The following is a 19,963-nucleotide window of genomic DNA, read 5'->3' as shown; positions in this document are numbered from 1 at the left end:
CCACAGATATGAGCCAGATATAGGAGGTCCAACTTTTTCTTTAATCATCTAAATTTTCCCTTGATAAAAGGGTGATATAGGAAAACCAGGTTCTGTACTGTAGATTTTAGCTTATCACCACTGACAGACTGCCTCCTTGACCAAAATTTATTTTTTAGTAAAAATTATATATATTTAAGTTACACAGCATGATGATTTGACATAGTCAGGCTCCTCTGAGACCTCTTCCCAACCAGGCCTCAACCTTGGCCTATAAGAATGGCAACTTTCAGCACAAACAATTTTATCCTCTCCCTACATTAAGAGACTTGAAGAAACACTAGCATAGTTTCTATCAGCTCTAGGGCATGTCCCTAGGTTGATGACCCTAGCCTCCCTAAAGTAAAACCTGAGTAGAAGCCCCTGACCTCCCTTTTCTTAGAACATTTACTTTAGAAAACTTGCGATTGTAAATCCTTTGTCTGTCCCTTTGAGATGTATCTTCTACAACTCAAGAGTGTCTGTCAGAAGGACTTGGGAGCCATCCCTTTGAAATGTATAATCATCAAGAAAGATAGGGCCCTCTTCTCCCAGTCTCTATTCAAGGGTAGGAGCCTAATTTTGATAAGTAACAGTTAGTAAATACAGATAGCCTAATCACCTTGATCAACCTCCCCCCACACACAAATTTCCCTCAACACTTTTCCTTTAGCACACCTCTGCATTTATAAAGCCTCCTGCCTTTTGTGTCAGTGGAGATGAGCTCTATTCTTCTGAAGTCTCTCTCCCCTACTGTAGTAGCCTGAGTAGAATCTGTCTTGCCACCTTTTAATAAATGTCCAGCTCTCTTTCTCTTTGATGCCATGAACAAACAAGATCAAAATTGTACAGCAGGGCTAAGACAAACAATCTCAGGGGTAACAAGGAAAAGAAGAATGGAGGTAGAACCAAGAATATGAAACTTTATTATTTAGGGGGTCATCTCAACTGATTTTTAATTCAGCTGCATTTATTCACATGCATGAGGATAAAGTGGAGGCATGTGGAGAAAGGACAAGGAGAAGACAAGATGAACCTGGGCACAGTGAGAACCATTTTGTTGTGGGCTAATGTTTCCAAACTGGGGCTAAACTGAAGGCATCTCCAAGTGTAATGCATAATCCTCTAAAGAATACTGTAGCCAGCAAGCCAGCACTGGCCATAATGAAGAAGAAGTGGGGCTGAAGATCTTTCATGGCTTGAGGAGTCTATGAAAGGCGGACCCTGTCCCAAGAGGACTGGCTTTTTTTCTGGGCTAATTATATCTCCTGATGAAGCTTAGAGCTTGCTGGACCACTTAGACACTCAGAATCCTAAAATGGAGCCCCCAATTTTGTGCTGTCACTGTTCTCTATAGAAACAGCAATGCCATGAAGTAGAAGTTCTGGTACCAACTGGTGGTCAGGCTTTAGGAAAGTATGGAGGGTTGAGGAAAAGAAGCAACATCTTGGGTCAGATTGGAAGAGTCATCACAGCATCCAAATTGACAAGAAAAAGTTATTCCAAGGTCCTACGAAATAGCCTACTCTGATAACTACAAAGGTAGGGGCATCTTCTGATTTCGTTTTGACTAGCTAAGGGGGTGTCTTGATTATGAGGTGAAACCACAGAAGCTGCTAAGGCAGCCTCCAACTCTGTATTTTCATAATTTTATTCAGGATGCCTAGAAAGGACTTTGACATACATTTCTCTGTTTCTACACAGAAATCTAAGGATCTCTTGCTACGTAACTCTGAATCCCAAGTGCCAAATCCAAAGAGAAATAAGCTAAGATGTGAAAATTAATACTGTTTCATTCACAAAGGCTGGTGGTAATTCTGTACGTGAAAATTACAGACCTCCACTAAACTGGTAACTAATATGATTAGATTGTTCTGAAAGTCTAGGAAGAAGAGGGAAGAGAAAGGAGGTCTCAAGGGGTTGTGAGCTGGACAAAATGTGAAAGAAATATGTGTACTCTCCTAGACAGAACAGAAAAAGTTTGCCACACGGCAGACAGCCTGATGTGCTTTTGACGTGAGGGGCTACTGATGTGCCAGCCTGCCACGCCTTTGCTGAGGTTGCTATGGTTTCAGGCATTGTGACCCAATAAACTCTGTTGTCACACCCCAGGGTTAAAGACAGCAGGGAAAGGCCTGGCCCATCAGTCTCGTCCAACAGCTGACGGGGGTGGCAGCCAGCTCCAAGTGCCCAAGAACTTGGCACAGCCCAGTTCCACCTAAAGGGGCACATCTCCCTTCTGGGTGGACACTTTCAGCCAAAAGTCTAAAACAACTTCATCATCAAGGTAATAAGTTCATATATTTTTTTTTTTTTTTACAGTTCTTTAGGATTTTGACTGAGACTATATCCAAATCACATGAGGGACTTCTGTGCCTCCCCCTCTTTTTTTCTAGACTAGTGGTCTCTAGCTCTTGAAAAAAAGAAACTCCCTCTTCTGAGGGTGTGGGAAGCCTTTTCCTAAATCTTTTTCAGGGATTTGCAGAGATTCTTGCCGGGAGAACTCAAGAAGATCTTGGGAGAATGGTAAAGTATAGGGATGTAGTATTATTTCTCATGTGAAAGGATAGCCTCAGAGGATAGCTGTTATAAAAATGTTGAGAGAGAGAGACATGGAAAGAGGGAGGGAGAGAGTGGGAGGGAGAATGGAGGAATGAGAGAGGGAGGAAGGGAGAAAAAAAGGGAGGGGAGAGAGAGGGAGAGGGAGGAAAGGAGGGAAGGAGGAAGGGAGGAAGTGAGAGAGGGAGGAGGAGGAAAGGAGGGAGGGAAGGAGGCAGGGAGGAGAAGAGAAGGGGGAAGGAGGGGGAGGGAGGGAGCTAGAGATTAAAGAGGTCTAAATTTTGAAGGAAGTTGGGGGAAAGGAATTCAATAACTCTCTAATACTTGGCGAAAACAGGTTTCTCTTACTAAATTTTAGAAAGAAATCAAATTCAAGCCCAAGATACCAAAACAACTGTGTCTTACACAGCAAAAAATAGTGCCTTCTGCCATTTCCTCTTTCCCTTTAGTTCCGGACTGGGGTCAGAGATGGTAAGGGGGGTTGAAGGAAGTTGGCAGAGATTATGTTTTCTTTTAAAAATAAAATTAAACTTGGTCTGATGGGATCAGGGTCTGGTCTTCCCTCAGACATTTGTCTCTTGGTTATATCAATGGCTTTTAGACTGAGTTTTCTCAACATTCAGAAACTTGTTCTACATGTTGGAATCGTATATGTTGTTTTAATAAAAAGGACTATTTATTCACTCTACCGGTATTGACCTTAGTCTTTTCCAATAGCCCTACGTGGTAAGTATTACGGCTATTTACCTAATTTCACTTTCTTTAATGTAATGAGAAAGCCTGTGGTTGAGCTAAAATTCAGTTAAAGGGGATAAGGTGAACTTGATTCCCAAAAGTGAGTAAAGAAAAGCGGAGACAGGTGAGATTTAGTTAGTGCCGTTGGGTAGAAGTAAATCACTAAATTTAATCCCCACAGTTTCTAGATATCCTTTTAAATTTACTTCCCAGCCTGCCATTTTTCCTGACTGGTGTTCTCCCAAGTCAATATGATAGTCCCATGGTTCCAAATACTTGGTGTGGGAAGTCTAAATTAAAGGAGACTATATTGTGCTAAAAGATGATGATCCCGATCATCAAGTTCAAACGCTTCAGAGTGTCCTTCCGCCACTGCGCACCCCAGCAGTTCCTAGCCTAAACCTATATGAAACACGAAGACGGGTTTCAGGAAGCCCGCCAGAGATTCTTATCCAAACTGAGCCAGTTTCTAGAAACCATACATAAGTCTTTCAGATTTCTTTTCTTTCTCTTTCAGATGTCTGATCATATTGACTGGTTACACAGCCATAGGGACGTGTGCAAGGTAGATCTCTACAGCCAAACGGGACAGCAAGATCAGAGACGGAAAGTGGTATGATATAAAATGATTCCTACTAAGGAGTAGAAAGGATTGGGGTATGGGTATAGATATCCCGGAGCCCAGGATAGACTAACGGAGGGTGATACTGTGACTTCTGCAGGAAACCAAGCTCAGTAAGGTCTGTGGGGGACCAGCGGGTTTATACATCACAATGGGACAAATCAAAGGGGCAGGATGGGGAGTGATGTACAGCAGCTGGGGGAGGGGGGCGGGGTTTGGAGGAGGAACGTGGGGGGGTGGGGGGAGGGGGATGAGGGGGCGGCGGGGTGGGGCGGGGCGGGGCGGGGCGGGGCGGGGGGGGGGGGGGGGGACCTGAGGGGAGGGAGGAGTGGTGGTTGCTGAGCTACCAGGCCCTATTACCTAACACCTCTGAAGTCATAATAATGTTGCCTAGCTACCGGTAAGTTACACTAAAGTGGGGCTCCCTTAGGAGGGCAAAATACTTCATGCTGTTTCCCAAATTTCAAGTGATTTGCCTAGTATTTCACACTTTTATCATGTTCAATGCCACTTATACTATTATTTACTCAATATGTATTTCTGCAATGTCTTTAAAATTGACTTACATTTAAAAATTGCCGTCACCCTAAGCAATATTATCCATAATATCACAGGTTTGATGTTCTAATATGTATTTTTCCTAATACACAACAAAAAATGCACCTATTAAACACAGAAATGCTTATCCATGTACCACCTAAAATCTTCTATAGCATCAATAGTAAAATACCACATTTGGGGAACACTAGTGTAGTTGAAAATGTTCTAAACTGGGAGCCAGGAGAATCAAGTTCTAATACATTTCACTTTTGAGTTTGTGTCAGCCTTCTCAATAAATATAGACATTGTGTTTTGAGCCTCTCCCTAACAGGTAGGTATCCTCATTTAGGAAACGTAGTAATGCAAAGATTCTGTCTGCCTAATGATAATCATTATATTAACGTTGATTGAGTGCTTGCTATGTATAGACGCTCTGCTAAAAGCTTCACATGTACTATCTCACTCAATCCTCAGGAGAACACTGTAAGGTAGGTGCTATTATCTTCTCCCAGAAAGGGAAATTACAGCCTTTTCTCTAGAGTTTTTCTAAATTCACCCCCCTAATTCGATGCAGATATGCTTTGTCGATGTGTCCACCTTGACAGCAGAAGATAAAGATTCCAAGGTGGGTATTCTCTGCTCCTCTCAGAATTGGGATGGGTGGGAAACGGCTGAGTAGGCTTATCAGTGACAGCATGAGGAAAGGGAAAGGTTGTGGCAGAGGATAGAAAGATGGAGGGGACTCAGGTGGAAAGCCATCATTCTCATGAGCCCAGGATCCCTGGTTCAGAATTTACTGTCACTCTAGATATGAAATCTCATTTTAAACTCTGTTTAAGTTGCTGGTAGGGCTGAAAGAATGGAAGATAGCATGTCAGAAAAGTGAAAAAAAAACCCTGTTCAAAAGGTTGATGATTAATGGATATGGTTCCTAAGACTGATGGCTTTGTGAATACCTCCCAGGGGTGGGGGGAGTAGTAATTTATGGGAGGAACTTTATCTCATTCTTCAGAGATTAGCTAGCACTACAAGCCTACTTCTCCTTCAGAAAGAAAAGTGACAATAAGAGACATGACACTTATGCTTTGAAGTAGTAGCCTACGGGGCAGCTTGGGGATGTCTCAAAAAGCAACTGTTCATAAGAATCTCACCCCTTAATTCCATAGGATGCTGGTGGTTCCAATTCAGACGGTGGCTTAAACCTGGAGAATCTGGAAGAAAAAGAGATTATTGTGATCAAGGATACTGAAAAGCAAGACCAGTCTAAGGTATACTTAGCCTCTGAGTCCACCGTTTCTAATTCTCAGAGCCCAATGCTGAGTCTGAGGACTCTGGTACAGAGATAGTAAGAGAACTACTGTCAAACAGGCCCATAAATTTGAATATTATGACATTCTAGAGAACACAAGCTTAAGTTCAGAGTCACGGTAAGTTCAATGCCCAGGTATCTAACAACGGCACTAATCACAGAGGCTCGGATGCCTTTCTTGATTTCGGGTACCTACTTCAAACAGAATCTTGCTATTCTCATCCTAACAAACATATGGGCTTATAAGCAAGATCCTGTGCAGTGTTCTTTGCTGGCTTGTAGTCGATTTCTGTGCCCTACATTGCCCAGCGTTCGACAATGAAGAACGAAGATATGGAGCAGAGAGGATCCACGATGACCAAGAGCTGTGGTGGCCTGGTCCCCACCCTGTTGTCTAAGAGATTACCCAGGCTGTCGGGTAGCATAAAGTTAGAAGCAATTAGACTTGCACACCACTGTCACATACAGAATCTTTTTGCTTTTGTGTAAATATCCTAAATTATATCTGTTAGGCCTCTAGTTTGGGGTGAGCATTAGAGCACATGTCAAGTCACCCTCACAGCCCTATAAGCCTAGAGTGGCCGGTATTGGAACAGTATATTCAGCTTTAGCACAAAGGAGTCAACTATTTCTTGTTCTGTGTCCCTAGACTCACGTTATAACCAGAAACATCATTTCTGGCCCCAGACACCTTTGGAGTGATGAGAGCGGCCTCTGAGGAAGGAAAAACCAGTTACAAAATATTCTCCAAAGGGTTTTGGGTTCAGTTGGGGGTAGCCAACTCCATTTTGGAGTCTTAAGAAAGGGATAAATTACACCTTGTGTTTATTTTTAAAGAGCAGCCCATATTTCCTACACACAATGCAGATCTCCTTGATTGTAACTTAAGCCCATTTGCAAAAAGTTGACTTTATCATGACCTCACATTTCCAGGAATTCAGCGAAAAGAGAAGAGATGAAGCAATGGAAGGGGCAAAGAGGGCAATGGTACTTAGCACTGAGTGGAAGATGTGGAAGATGTGCACGACACAAATACACATATCCAGACATGGGCATACACAGTCACAAGCATGTATATTCTCTCTCTATATGATATATATACATATATATTATATACAATGTATATGTATGTATGTATATGTACACATATGTACATATGTACATATACATTATATATACATATATAATATGTGTGTGTACACACACATGTAAATTTACACAAAGTGACACACACATTGATATATACATTTATATACGTTAAAAAAAATGAGTTATGGGGCTGGCCCCATGGCTGAGTGGTTAAGTTTGCACGCTCCGCCTTCAGCGGCCTGGAGTTTCACCGGTTTGGATCCTGGGTGTGGACATGGCACCACTCATCAAGCCACGTTGAGGCGGTGTCCCACATGCCACAACTAGAAGGACCCACAACTGAAATATACAACTACGTACTGGGGGGATTGGGGGAGAAAAAGCAGGGGGGAAAAAAAAGATTGACAACAGTTGTTAGCTCAGGTGCCAATCTTTAAAAACAAAATGACTTATACAAGCAATGACACACACAGGCCTGGCTACATGTGACACTGACAAATACATACAAGCATGGATATAACAAACATATATATTGACCTATTCATAAATAATGACTTACACATGTATACAAAGATATACAGTTATACAGAGTCAGATGCATTGACATGCCCACATGTGACACACATAAACGTGGATATATAAATCCATGCACACCATGTATAAACATAATCTCACACATGTTAACACACACAAGCCTTAATCAAAACATAGTGACCATACAGACTCAGGTTTTGGAATACACATTTATAAATATACCTCATGTCGATAACACGCATACAAACTCAAAGTGACAGATATTCATTAACTCATGTTTGTATGCATTGATACACACAATGAGATAAATGCAATGACATCCCCTCTCATGTATTCACACACATACTCAAATGTCAGCGTGTGTGCAACACTGACACACATTCTCAAGCAGTGACATAGCATCTTATAAATATAGCATAAATTGATACCCTATCTATTGACATACACAGTCATTATACAATCACCTATTTGTACATGTTCATATTTTAACATACACACTTATAAATATATTATACATTATACATTAATTAGACATTAATATATTAATGAGTATGTATGTTAATTTATGCTTTAACATATATAAATATATTTATAGCTGCATGATACGTGATATTGGATTTATATCATAAACATATATGCAGATCACTCAAATCAATACTTGCTCATTTATATATTCAGAGACACACTGACATACACACTCAGTTTTACATTCACATGTGTATAAAATATACACACTAACATGCATGTTGGCCTGTACAGTAGACATATACAATGGGTATTGATGTCAACACATTATTACACGGGCTTCCACATAGTCAGTCACACATGTGCATTGACATACATATATGCATGCACATACACACAGGCACATTTTCACATACTAACAATACAGACTGACATTCTCACAACTATTGAGATGTTCACACTCATGAATTGCTATATTGGTGTGCATATACACACACAACAGACTCTGACACATTTTTGACACATATTGAGATAAGCACAAATACTCAGATAAAACTGACAAATATATTGATAACACATGTGTAAAGTGTACAAATATATATATTCTGAGCTTTTGTTGCTGCCACTTGTGCTTGAAAGTGTATTAATGGGTATAATTGTGTGTTATGTTCCCATGAAAATCCTAAAGGTCAAATCCCTAATCTGTGCTATTTAGAAGATGTATCTTCTAAATAAAATAAGGAAAAGAAGTAGCCTACCCAGACTCTTATGGATAGGTGTTCTTCTTTTTCTAGACGGAGGGATCTGTGTGCCTTTTCAAACAAACTCCCTCTGATCACATATGTGTCTTCAACTGGCTTCTCAATGATCTCCAGAAATATGCCTTGGGTTTCCAACACGCACTGAGCCCCTCAGCCTCTAGCTGTAAGCATAAAGTAGGAGAAACAGAGGGTAAATTCCATAAATTACCCTCTGGGAACTGCTACAGAGTCTATGCTGATCAGCTGAACATGGATTATGTGACCAACGGACCTCAAAGCCGACATCTAGAAATGACAGCAGCCAAAAACACCAACAATAACCAGAGCCCTTCCACTCCCTCACCCAAATCTCCTAACACTCAGAGGGCAGTTATCTCTCCTGGTGGCGAATGTTCCGTGGACGACCTTTCATTCTATATCAACCGACTAGCTTCTTTGGTAATCCAGATGGCCCGTAAAGAAATCAAGGAGAAGTTGGAAGGTAGAAACAAATGCTTTCATCATTCAATCTATCCACCTCCTGGGGACAAAGGGAAGAACAGCCCCCGCAGTGCTTTGAGCAAGATCGCTTCTGAAATGGTCCATGATGCTGTAGAAGTGACCTCTGCAGAAATGCGGGGCACTGGGGAGGACAGCAGAGATGGTGGGCGGAAAACCTTTATGTATAGTGAGTTATCCAACAAGAGCAAGAGCGGAGACAAACAGATGTTCCAAAGAGATAGCAAGGAATTCGCAGACTCCATTAGCAAAGGACTCATGGTTTACGCAAATCAAGTGGCTTCTGACATGATGTTCTCCGTTATGAAGACCTTGAAAGTGCATAGCTCTGGGAAGCCGATCCCAGCCTGTGCGGTGCTGAAGAGAGTGTTGTTAAAACACACCAAGGAAATTGTGTCCGATTTGATTGATTCCTGCATGAAGAACCTACATAACATCACTGGGGTCCTGATGACTGACTCAGACTTTGTCTCAGCTGTCAAGAGAAATCTTTTCAACCACGGGAAACAAAATGCAGCAGATATCATGGAGGCCATGCTGAAGCGCCTGGTCGGTGCCCTACTTGGCGAGAAGAAGGAGACTAAATCACAGAGTGTCTCGTATGCATCCTTGAAAGCTGGGTCCCAAGATCCCAAGTGCAAGAACCAAAGTCTCGAATTCTCAGCCATGAAAGCTGAAATGAAGGGGAAGGACCAGGGCAAAATGAGACCAGAGCAGTGCAAGTCCTTGACCAGTGCTGAGAAAGTCGGTGAACACATCCTTAAGGAGAGCCTGACCATGTGGAATCAAAAGCAGGGAAACCAAGGCAAGATGACTAGCAAAGCATGTGTCAATAGGGAGGAAAAAAGAGAAAAGATCAGCCCTTCCACAGATTCACTCGCGAAGGACTTGATTGTCTCCGCTCTTATGCTGATCCAGTACCATTTGACCCAGCAGGCCAAGGGCAAAGATCTACATGAAGAAGACTGTCCTGGTTCTTCCACAAGCTACACAGCTCAGAGTGCCCAATACGAAAAGTGTGGAAGTGGCCAAACTGCCAAGGCTCTTTCAATGAAACATCTAGAGTCTCGTGGAGCTCCTGGACCCTCCACCTCTCTAAAGGAGAATCAACATGTGAACTGCCAGAAGCTGGATATGTCAAACATTGTTCTGACGCTGATTCAGAAACTGCTTGGTGAGAGCTCGTTCAACTGTGATGATATATCTGAAGGTGAGAACAAGCATTCTGAGCCCAGTACAAGCAGAGGAACGTCCATGTTCAAGAGGCCTGACAGAGGGGAAGAACAATGCCAGGAGAATCAAGAACTTGACTTTGCCAGTGGGCTGAAGCAAGTGAACCGGCAATTTATAGATCAACTTGTGGAATCGGTGATGAAGCTGTGCCTTATCATGGCTAAGTACGGCAACAATGGGGCAGCCCTTGATGAGTTGGAAGAACAAGCAGCCTCGGTGAACAACGCCAATTACCAGGCCAGTGGCTCCAGACGTAGTCAGAGTGGTGTGATGCCACAGAACTATCAAGACTCTTCTGGGCCCCAAGTCATCGTCAATAATCATTGCTCAACAAGTAGCTTGCAGAAGCAGCTCCAGGCAGTCCTTCAGTGGATTGCGGCCTCCCAATTTAACATCCCTACGCTCTACTTCCTGGGAGATGATGATGGACAACTGGAGAAGGTAAGCAATGCCACAAGACATAAGAAGAAAGAGGGTTGGAATGGGGAGGGACAGTGAGGCAGAATTGTACTTAGAGCCCAAGAGCAGTCCACACACACACATACACACACACACAACCCACAGCTGCATTTCCTACATTAGATGAATTCCAGAGAAATAAATAAATAAAATACTGAACCAAACTATTTTCAGTTCAGGACCTGAGCCAGGCAATCCTCCCTACTTCCAGTCTCATAGTTTTTTAGGGAGACAGGAGAACAGCAACCCCTAACCTTGACCTAGTAATCGGCACAGACTAACTGAAGGATCCAGCACCTGGTGAGAAGTACTTAGTGAACACAATTGATTCCAGAGTTTGTTTTTTGAAGCTCAAAAAGAAAGTAACTTTGGCATTTTGATCTATGTCATTAGAGGAGGGTCAAGGAAAAAGGAAAGCCATGTCAGCAGTCTCCAGTCCTGGATCTGCGGCAGGCTTTACTTTAATCCTAGAATCATGGATAGGAAGGTGGGTGAGGGGTAGTTCACTTTATCCATCTGGGTCCCTTCTCTAAAAGCATCATGTGACTCAAGCTATTTCTGCTCTCTCCACAGCTTCCCGAAGTTTCGGCTAAGGCCGCAGAGAAGGGCTACAGCGTGGGAGATCTTCTTCATGAGGTCATGAAGTTTGCCAAGGAACGACAACTGGATGAAGCCGTGGGAAACGTGGCCAGAAAACAACTGCTAGACTGGCTGCTCACTAACCTGTGAGCTAGCAACTCCTTCCACTCCTCTTAATTTACTCCCCCCAGCAGCATTCCCTCCCAGCCGGAGCACCCCTACCATGAGGCCAGTGAACTGCGTGCTACACGACTGTGTTTCCCAATACATCTGAGCAGTTGGGCTGTGCAAATACAGGGTGTCCAATGAGCTGGGCAAAAGCATGAATAAAAAAATGAAAAAAATGTGACTGTTTTCTTGATCAGACATATCTGAGTCAAAGGAGAGGAACTTGTCCAATTCCAAGGACTGGTGATACAATGTCAGACTTGTGTTCAGATCTTACCCTGGGTTTTTGCTGAGTACCCAAGAGATGGGGATATAACCCATGTCCAGGTCCCTAAATAACCTGATTTGCCCAAATAATCTCAGTTCACAATCTATTTCGAGTTTTGCCACCAGTGGCCTCCCTGTTTCTCCCAGAATTGCCCACCTAACTTGATAATCCCTCTTCTAATCCCAAGGATGCCGCTTTCTTGGTCTCTGTTAAGAGTTTTCAGGGGTCCGGCCTCATGGCTGAGTGGTTAAGTGCGCGTGCTCCGCTGCAGCAGCCCAGGGTTTCGCCGGTTGGGATCCTGGGTGCGAACATGGCACCGCTCGTCAGGCCACGTTGAGGCGGTGTCCCACATGCCACAACCAGAAGGACCCACAACTAAAATATACAACTATGTACTGGGGGGATTGGGGGAGAAAAAGAAAAAAAAAGATTGGCAACAGTTGTTAGCTCAGGTGCCAATCTTTAAAAGAAAAAAAAGAGTTTTCAGATGGGCTGGCTTAGAGGAAAAACAAACTGAAGAAAGTATGCTATCGGTGGACATTGCCCCCTCTTGCCACATACACACCCCTAGTGTTCACTGCACATGGCTAAATAGTATCCAGAACTACAGTGGGATCTGATCCTCCCCCATGTGTGAATAAAACTCCCTTAAAAGTCATTTGCGGGGCCAGCCAGGTGGCACAGAGGTTAAGTTCACACGTTCCGCTTCAGTGGCCTGGGGTTCGCGATTCGGATCCCGGGTGCGGACATGGTACCGCTTGGCAAGCCATGCTGTGGCAGGCGTCCCACATATAAAGTAGAGGAAGATGCGCACGGATGTTAGCTCAGGGCCAGTCTTCCTCAGCAAAAAGAGGAGGACTGGCAGCAGTTAGCTCGGGGATAATCTTCCTCAAAAAAAAAAAATGTCATTTCCTTCAATTGATATTTCCTTGTCTTCCATCAGTCTGAGACAAAAATTTTCCAAGAATGGTAAATTCCTCATGGTTGCTGTATATGAATCCCAATGTCTCCTTTAAGACTTTCACTAAGTTCTGAGATTTGTTATATGCTTCTCAAAAGTCAATCACAATGCTAGAATTCATTGCCAATCAGATCAAGGTAGTGGTTTCAACCATGTGGTTCTCTTTTAGTCAGTTTGCTGTGGCGTACCCTAGCACTTTTGAGGTGCCCATGGCTTAGTAGAACAAGCACAGGATGTGGCATTCTTCCGGACTCAAAAGTCAAAACTTCTGCCTCTTACTAGTTGCATGGCCTTATGAAGTCACCTAGACTCTGAGCCAGTTTCTTTATCTGTAAAATGTAGCCAAAAATTACTTTTACTGTTTAGAGGTTAGAGGAATGGATGCCACGATGCTTTGCACAAGGTGAATCTTGTTACAAATGTAAATATGTGAAAGAAGTTGTACTTCTCAAAGCCCATCCTAATACAGTTGCAAGTGTTCTTGATACATTTCCAAACTGAAAGCAAGATTCTCTGAGTATGGGACCCAGAGAGGCACTTTTGGCAGGAGGTAAGAGGTACAGAGGCAAACTTTGCCAACTTCTCCACAATGCCTGGACCAGTCAGAAGGCAGGGCTCTTCAAAGCAGGGCCTTTAAAACTCCCAGCCCAGAGGAAAGCTAATCAAACCTTTTCCAGTCACACCCCACCCCAAGAAAATCTTTGGAGCTGAGCCACCACAGATCCTTCTTTTTGTCCTTGAAGAAAATCCTTAATAAACAAATCCTGGGACCAGGGCTGCATTTCTGATGACTCACTCCTCTCTGAGCACAGCTGGGTCCCATAGTAGTTTACTTCCTTGATTAAATTGGCTCTTGACTTGCTCCTGATTTTTATTATGAGGCCGCCTTGGGGATTCCTTGGAATGTGGAAATAGAGCAAAGGAAGTTATATGTTGTGTTAAATGAAGGGGTTGGGGCAAAATGGTCTCTAAGAGCCTTTCCAGTTCTGACATTTGAGTCTAAGAAAGAGTTTCTTTTCCATAATTTCTCAGGGAAACTTGTGTGGATGAGGTAAGCTCAGGGTGAGGAAACTTGATTTTTGCCAGAGCTAACTGACAGACTCCAGCAGAGAAAGGAATGCTTTGGGCCACGAAGGGCCCTGACAAGGATCTGGAGGAGCTCAACAGTCCTTGGGGTTTATTCCTGGAGGGTGAGACCCTGGCCTTTCATCTCTCTAAATGAAGAAGTGATCCCAGGCATCCTATTAGCAATGTGGCCATGCTCAGTGCCAGCAGCTGGAAATGGACAAGGACTTTTGCTGAGCTTAGAGCCCTATATGTAGTAGGAAAGGGATGACAGGAGTAGAAGGAGAAGGAAAACATGATTATCTCCTGGCAGACGATGTAATTGGTTTGATGTCTCTGAGAGTTTTAGTCTCTCTGAACTTTAGGCCTCCATTTCAAAAGAAAGCTGTGAGCAGAACTCCTCCGGCAGATTACTGCAGGACCAGGGCTAGGCTGAGGCGAGAGGCACTTGCCTCAAGGGCAAAATTTAAGGGGGCACCAAAAAACTCAGTAACCAAGGTAAATAGTATTTTAATGCACTATTGAAAAAACCCCGAATATTAATACCAAAAAATCCATGATGAACAAAATATCAAAGATTCTATTACAAATGATCAGTAACAGTGCCATGCCAAACCATAATGGAGCGTGAGGCAAAGGAAAAATTGGTAAGACTGGTTTTACGGGAGTAACACTTTATGGGAGATTGCCAAGGCAGCATTTAGAGAATGTATTGCCCTGAAAGCCTGTATCAGGACAAAAAAATAACAGTGAATTAAGTCCCTGCCTAAAGAACTTAGGAAGGGAACAAATCACCAATCAAACAAGTTTAAAAAAGGGGAAATCAAATTTGGAACAAGGAAAAAAAAACAGAAAATGAAATTTCACTTAAACTTAAAAAAAATCAGGGATGAGGAGAGGGATGTTTCAATATTTTCTCTCTTAACATAAGAGTACATCTTTCCAAACAAAAGCTCATATTAGGCTAATTCTGGCTAAAAACAGGAACCACACAGGATTGCCCCTGTTAAAATTCTTCTTTAAAATAGTTCCAATAATGAAAGAAGAGAAGGAAGTAAAAAGTAGAAATATAGAAGTAGAAATAAAAATGCCACTTTTGCAAATGATATATTTGTACATCCATGAAAGTCAAATCCCCAAATACCAGAGGTGATGAATGAGTTTTGCAACGGTATAGAAGATACTTATAAGCTGTAAGAATTTGCCATCAACTAAAACAGTTCCAGCTCCTTTCTCTCCAGTGACTCAAAGACACGTAAAAAGCCCAGCAGTTCCCCTGCACTAAAATCTCTGTGGTGTCAGAACATGAAGTAAAATCTAAGAGAATCTGTTGAATTTCTATATCCCAGAGCCACCCAGCCAGAAAGAGGAGAGTCTAATTACCATCGTGACAATAATATTTAACACTTGGGTATTAAGGAAGGCAAGAAATGACATTTATAGAGCACTTACTGAGTGCCAGAAACTACTAGGTACTTTAATTCTTTCAAAAACCTCATGAGATGGTTTGTTATTAGCTGTTTTTACAGATGAGAAATTAGAGGCTCGGGTATAAAGAACTTTTCAAGGTCATAAGATCAGTAAGTGGGACAGTTGGGATTCAAATCCAGGTTTGCCTCACGTCAAATACGATGCTCTTTCCATTCTATCACAGTGTCTTCTTATTAATTGAGAATCTGTGTTTATTAAAAAAAAAACTATAAAACATGAATAGAAAAATAAAGGAAAACATAAATAGAAAAATAGACCATGCTCCTGACTAATAAAACTATATAAAATAACTAATTCAACATGTAGGTCTCATCTAACGCCAATTTAAATCTTTATGGGATAGTCTCAAAGTATCTCCCCCAAGATATTTATTAAATGCAAAGAGAAAAATAGTAACTTTACAATGGATAAGCCCATCAGTCACACCTTAATTATGTCATCAGGGTTATCATCAGTATAGACATATTGGTGTCATGTACCTCCTGATGTGATGTCAAGAGAAGGGCACATCACCTCTGTGGCATTCTTGCCAAAAATCCATAATCCCAGTCTAATCATGAGAAACTATTAGATAAACCTAAACTGACAGACATTGCACAAAATACCTGACCAAAGTTCTAAGGGAACATTTTAGAGTTATGAAATGTTGACTGTGTATCTTGATAGGGGAGGCATTTAATATATGTGTAGACATTTCTCAAGACTCATCAAACTGTACACTTCTGATTAGTGAATATTATTCTATCTAAATTATATCTCAATAAAGTTCATCTTAAAATATATTTAAACTTAATACCTGTAGGAAAAAAAATTCCCCTCCCACTGTTGACAAGTTTCTTTGCTATTCTGCCTCTTTCCAGAAAATCTGCAATTTAGCAAGTCTTTCTGATTTCGGGCTCTGAGCCACCCTTAACTTGTGGCCCTCCCTCCTGCTCCTTCTACTTGTCTGGAGTGGCCCAGGACAGGCCCTGGGAAGCTCCCTCTTTATGAGAACTTCCCTCCCAGATCCCAGCTACAAATCCAAAGTGAGGTTTCCAGCTCAACTCCTTCTTGTCATGAAAGTCTCCTCCTCAGGAAAGCCTTCCTTCCCTATCCTATCTCCTACAGTTACTTTTCATTACACCACCCTGTTTTATTTTCATCACACGGATATAGCGTTTTTATTATTATTTACTTGCTTATTGACTGTCCCCTCCCACTAGAATGGTAACTCCAGGAGCACAGGGACCTGTCTTGTTCCCTACTGTATCTTGGTGCCCAGCACAGCGCCTGTGCATAGTAGCCATTAAATAAATGTTTATCTAATGAATAACGATTCACCTATTTCAGTGTTCCCTGGTGGGGAAAAATAACATTAAATGGGGAAACAGAAAATTCATCACTAACCACGGCCACTCAATATAGCCAACTGTCAGTTTCCTCACCTCAAAAAGCTAATCAAGACCTTTCATATCTACCTCTCTGGAGGTGCTATGCAGATCAAAGAGGCAAGCAAGGTGAAAATGTTTGAAATGTGCCTAAATGTGCCCATTAAAGCTTCAATGCAAAATAATAATAATAATAATAATAAAGTCTAACATTTACTGAGCTTTTACTATGTGCCAGGCAGTCTTCTAATGCTTTCTACTATTAGGTCCTTAATCCTCCCAACAACCCTATGAGGCAGGTACTATTATCATCCCATTTTGCAGATGAGGCAACTGAGGCCCACGGGTGCTGAGTAACTTGCTCAAGTTCATATAGTTAGGAAGTGGTAAAGTTGGGATTCAAACACAGTCCTGGCTCCAAAGTTTCATACTGTACTGCTTCATACAATATAAGGACCTTGTCCATAATGTCATATGTCAGGATGAGTCCTGGCACAGTGCGGGTAATACTGACAGAAGGAAGTAGGCACATATAAGATGTGACAGGAACCTTGGGAGTGGGGTGGATAGTTGACTGGGAGGAATCCCGGCTGGTGGATAGGCAGAGATTTCCAAAGGGTATTGCAGGCATAGGCCAAGGGCCAGAAGAGCCGAAAGCAGCCCCAAGCAGCAGGCATCTCAATAAGCAAGCAGAGACAGCTCCTGGGATTCACGGAGCAGGCAATATCCCCAAGTGCAAGCAGAATTGATGGTCAAAAGGCATCCTAGAAGAACAAACTGGTAATTTGCATTTGCTCACAGTGCCCAGGGCCACTACTGCTGGGGGATGCCAGGCAATCAGAGAGAAAGAACAATGTCAGACAAGCCGGCACATGTGCTCCCTGGTAGGGAATAAGGGCGGTCCATGATGGTGTCCAATTAGTGCTCCTGAGAGCCAGACTGCATGAGGCGGGGGGAGAAAAGAGTTATGAAACACTTGGGGTGCTCAGGGCATTTACCAATCACTATGAAAGTATTTGGATATTTTAACAGCCAGTAGGGCTATACCAGTGTCTAAAGCTGGAATGCCAGCCCTAGGTTGGAAATTCGTTACTTTCTCCCATGTTCCTCAAGCCTCAGGGTCTGGCTAAAACCTGAATTCGAGGTAACATCTGAGGTGAATCCAGCTGAGGGAAGGGTGGAAGGGAGGGAACCCATAAGTTGCTCCTTCTGACTCACACAACTCTATCCTAGCTTTGATCACACTGTATTATAACGTCCTGTTTACATGTCTGTCTTTCCTGTGGACTATAAGTAGCATGGAATAAATGGATATGAAGGGCCTCCCACCTACTGGGCAGCCCATCAATCAATGTTTGCTGAGTAACAGCTAACATGTATCGTGTGCTGACTTTGTGCCAGGCCTCTCATCCGGTCCTCACAGCACGCCTGTTGGTAGCCCCATTTTGCAACTGAAGAAATGAAGGCAGAGAGGATCAGAAACTCGCCAATATCTGGGATTAAGCCTTGGCAACCTGATTCTGGAGTCTGTACTCTTAACTACTATGCTTGATCTGGTGGCTGGGGGTGCTCATACATGTACAAAAGTTCAGAGATGAATAAAGTATGGCCTGTTTAGGAACTGGAGAGACATACAATAGCTGGAGTGTAGAGAGTGTGAAGGGGAAGTAATGGGTGACAAAGCTAGAAAAGTCAGCTGCCATCAGATTGTGAAGGACCTTGTATATCACAGTTAAAATTTTGGACTCACTTCTAAGGTCAGTGAAAAACCATTTCAGCCCAGCAGTTTCAGGGCGAGATTTGTGTTCTGGAATGCTCACTCGGTCTGCTGTGGGAAGGATGGATTGGAGGCAGCATTGTGCCGCTCAACTGTTATTTACTTCCTTTGTTTATTTTTGTTCTTTTCCTTCCCTTCATTTTTCATTTTTAAAATGCCAGTCTCACTGGACTTTACTGAAGGTTAAGAGGATTTATCCACATCTGGGCCAACACATCTCTTGAGGGGCAGGTGGGGGAGGTAAAGGGTGCCCCTTATGACTAGCTGGAAATCCCCAGGAGCCAACTGGTGAAGGGGAGAGTAGTAGGTTTTCCCCTTCCTTTCCTGACGCTGCACTTTGTCTCACAGCCTGTATTTGGCACTCTCACTCCCACCAGATGCTAGGAGTAGTAGACTCCAGATCCTGTGCTCCCCCCCACCCCAAAATGACAAATAGGTATATTTTCTCTGACCCTGAAGGGGTTTCACACGACAGCTCCCAGAAACTATAAATCCTGTCCCAGAACTTGGCAGGAGGGAGAAGCAAAGGCAAACACCCAGACCTGCTAAACTGCCTCTTGGGAGTATGATAGCATCTGTCTCCTAGAGACCTTGCTTTTGGAAAAGAAATTTCTCCTGTCTGAGATTTCAGGTGCCTTTGTCACTCAGCCCTGTGGTACAGACTGTCGGCTGAAGGGAAGAAGAGGCTTACCAGGAAAATCTCTTCTGGCACCAAATGGTCCACTTTCAAACTGATATGGTAACTTGGTTCTCCTCATCCTGATGCAACCCCTAGACCGAGCACACCTAGAATGACTTTTATCATGTATCTCTATCCTCCTTCAAATATACTCTTGAGGTTTCCATCCTACTTCCCTGGCCCTTCCTTCTCATTCTGTAACAAAATCCCCTTTCTCTGCCCACGTGACAAATTTTAGAGTACCCCAGGATCTAGCCTCAGCTCACTGCTCTTCTCACCACCCCTACTCCCTAGCTGCACCTGCTTTGCAAAGGGTCGGAGGAAGGCCCAGCTGAAACATTGCCAAAGAGAACTAGTGCCAGAGTTTGGGTCCTGAAGGAAACAAAGAACCAGAGGAGGCAGAGCTGGGTCTGAGATGAAGTTCTCACAGTGGTGCTTCTTCATTGAAGGTCCTGGAACTTTTTACATTGCAGATTCCCAGGCCCTACCTAAGGAAAGTCTGCATTCCTTAGTTTTGGGCTGCAGCACAGGCACATGTATTTCGAAAAATCTTCTCCAAGTGATATTCTATTACCCCTTTATATTTTGAAAAAATTAAAACCTACATAAAATTGTAAGATTAGTACAATGAATATCCATATACCCTTTATGAAGTCTCACCAGTTATTAATACTCTGCCGTCTACCTTTATCTATCCATCTAGTACACAACTGACTAAAATTTTGTATATATAATAATTATTAAAATAATAATTATTTTGCTAAACCATTTGAAAAGTAATTGCAA

General features: G+C 42.7%; 1 protein-coding gene across 3 annotated transcripts; it reads left to right on the top strand.

Annotated features, from left to right (window-relative positions):
• The first annotated feature begins 1,382 nt into the window (after positions 1 to 1,382).
• Positions 1,383 to 11,755, top strand: AKAP4 (A-kinase anchoring protein 4). 3 transcript variants are annotated; one of them, XM_070258401.1, is made up of 8 exons: positions 1,383 to 1,560; positions 1,723 to 1,869; positions 2,131 to 2,305; positions 3,830 to 3,925; positions 5,049 to 5,099; positions 5,641 to 5,742; positions 8,666 to 10,804; positions 11,396 to 11,755. In XM_070258401.1, exons 4-8 carry the CDS (start codon positions 3,830 to 3,832, stop codon positions 11,549 to 11,551), a joined length of 2,544 nt encoding a protein of 847 aa, XP_070114502.1. In that variant the 5' UTR covers positions 1,383 to 1,560; positions 1,723 to 1,869; positions 2,131 to 2,305; the 3' UTR covers positions 11,552 to 11,755. The 3 variants fall into 3 exon arrangements, with proteins under 3 accessions (XP_070114502.1, XP_014584335.3, XP_070114501.1); XM_014728849.3 differs by lacking the exons at positions 1,383 to 1,560; positions 1,723 to 1,869 and having other exon boundaries at positions 2,056 to 2,305; XM_070258400.1 differs by lacking the exons at positions 1,383 to 1,560; positions 1,723 to 1,869; positions 2,131 to 2,305 and adding an exon at positions 2,420 to 2,544 and having other exon boundaries at positions 11,396 to 11,745.
• Positions 11,756 to 19,963: the final 8,208 nt, after the last annotated feature.

This window comes from Equus caballus, chromosome X, assembly GCF_041296265.1.
Source record: "Equus caballus isolate H_3958 breed thoroughbred chromosome X, TB-T2T, whole genome shotgun sequence".
Lineage (NCBI taxonomy): Eukaryota > Metazoa > Chordata > Mammalia > Perissodactyla > Equidae > Equus > Equus caballus.
The sequence above is the reverse complement of the archived record's forward strand: the minus strand, read 5'-3'. Positions and strand labels throughout refer to the sequence as shown.

Bases quoted from the DNA above. Each gene is read 5' to 3' on its own strand.
- AKAP4 (XM_070258400.1), top strand. The intron at 5,100-5,640 runs GTGGGTATTCTC...TTAATTCCATAG, and splicing joins CAGAAGATAAAGATTCCAAG to GATGCTGGTGGTTCCAATTC. The intron at 5,743-8,665 runs GTATACTTAGCC...TTCTTTTTCTAG, and splicing joins AAAAGCAAGACCAGTCTAAG to ACGGAGGGATCTGTGTGCCT.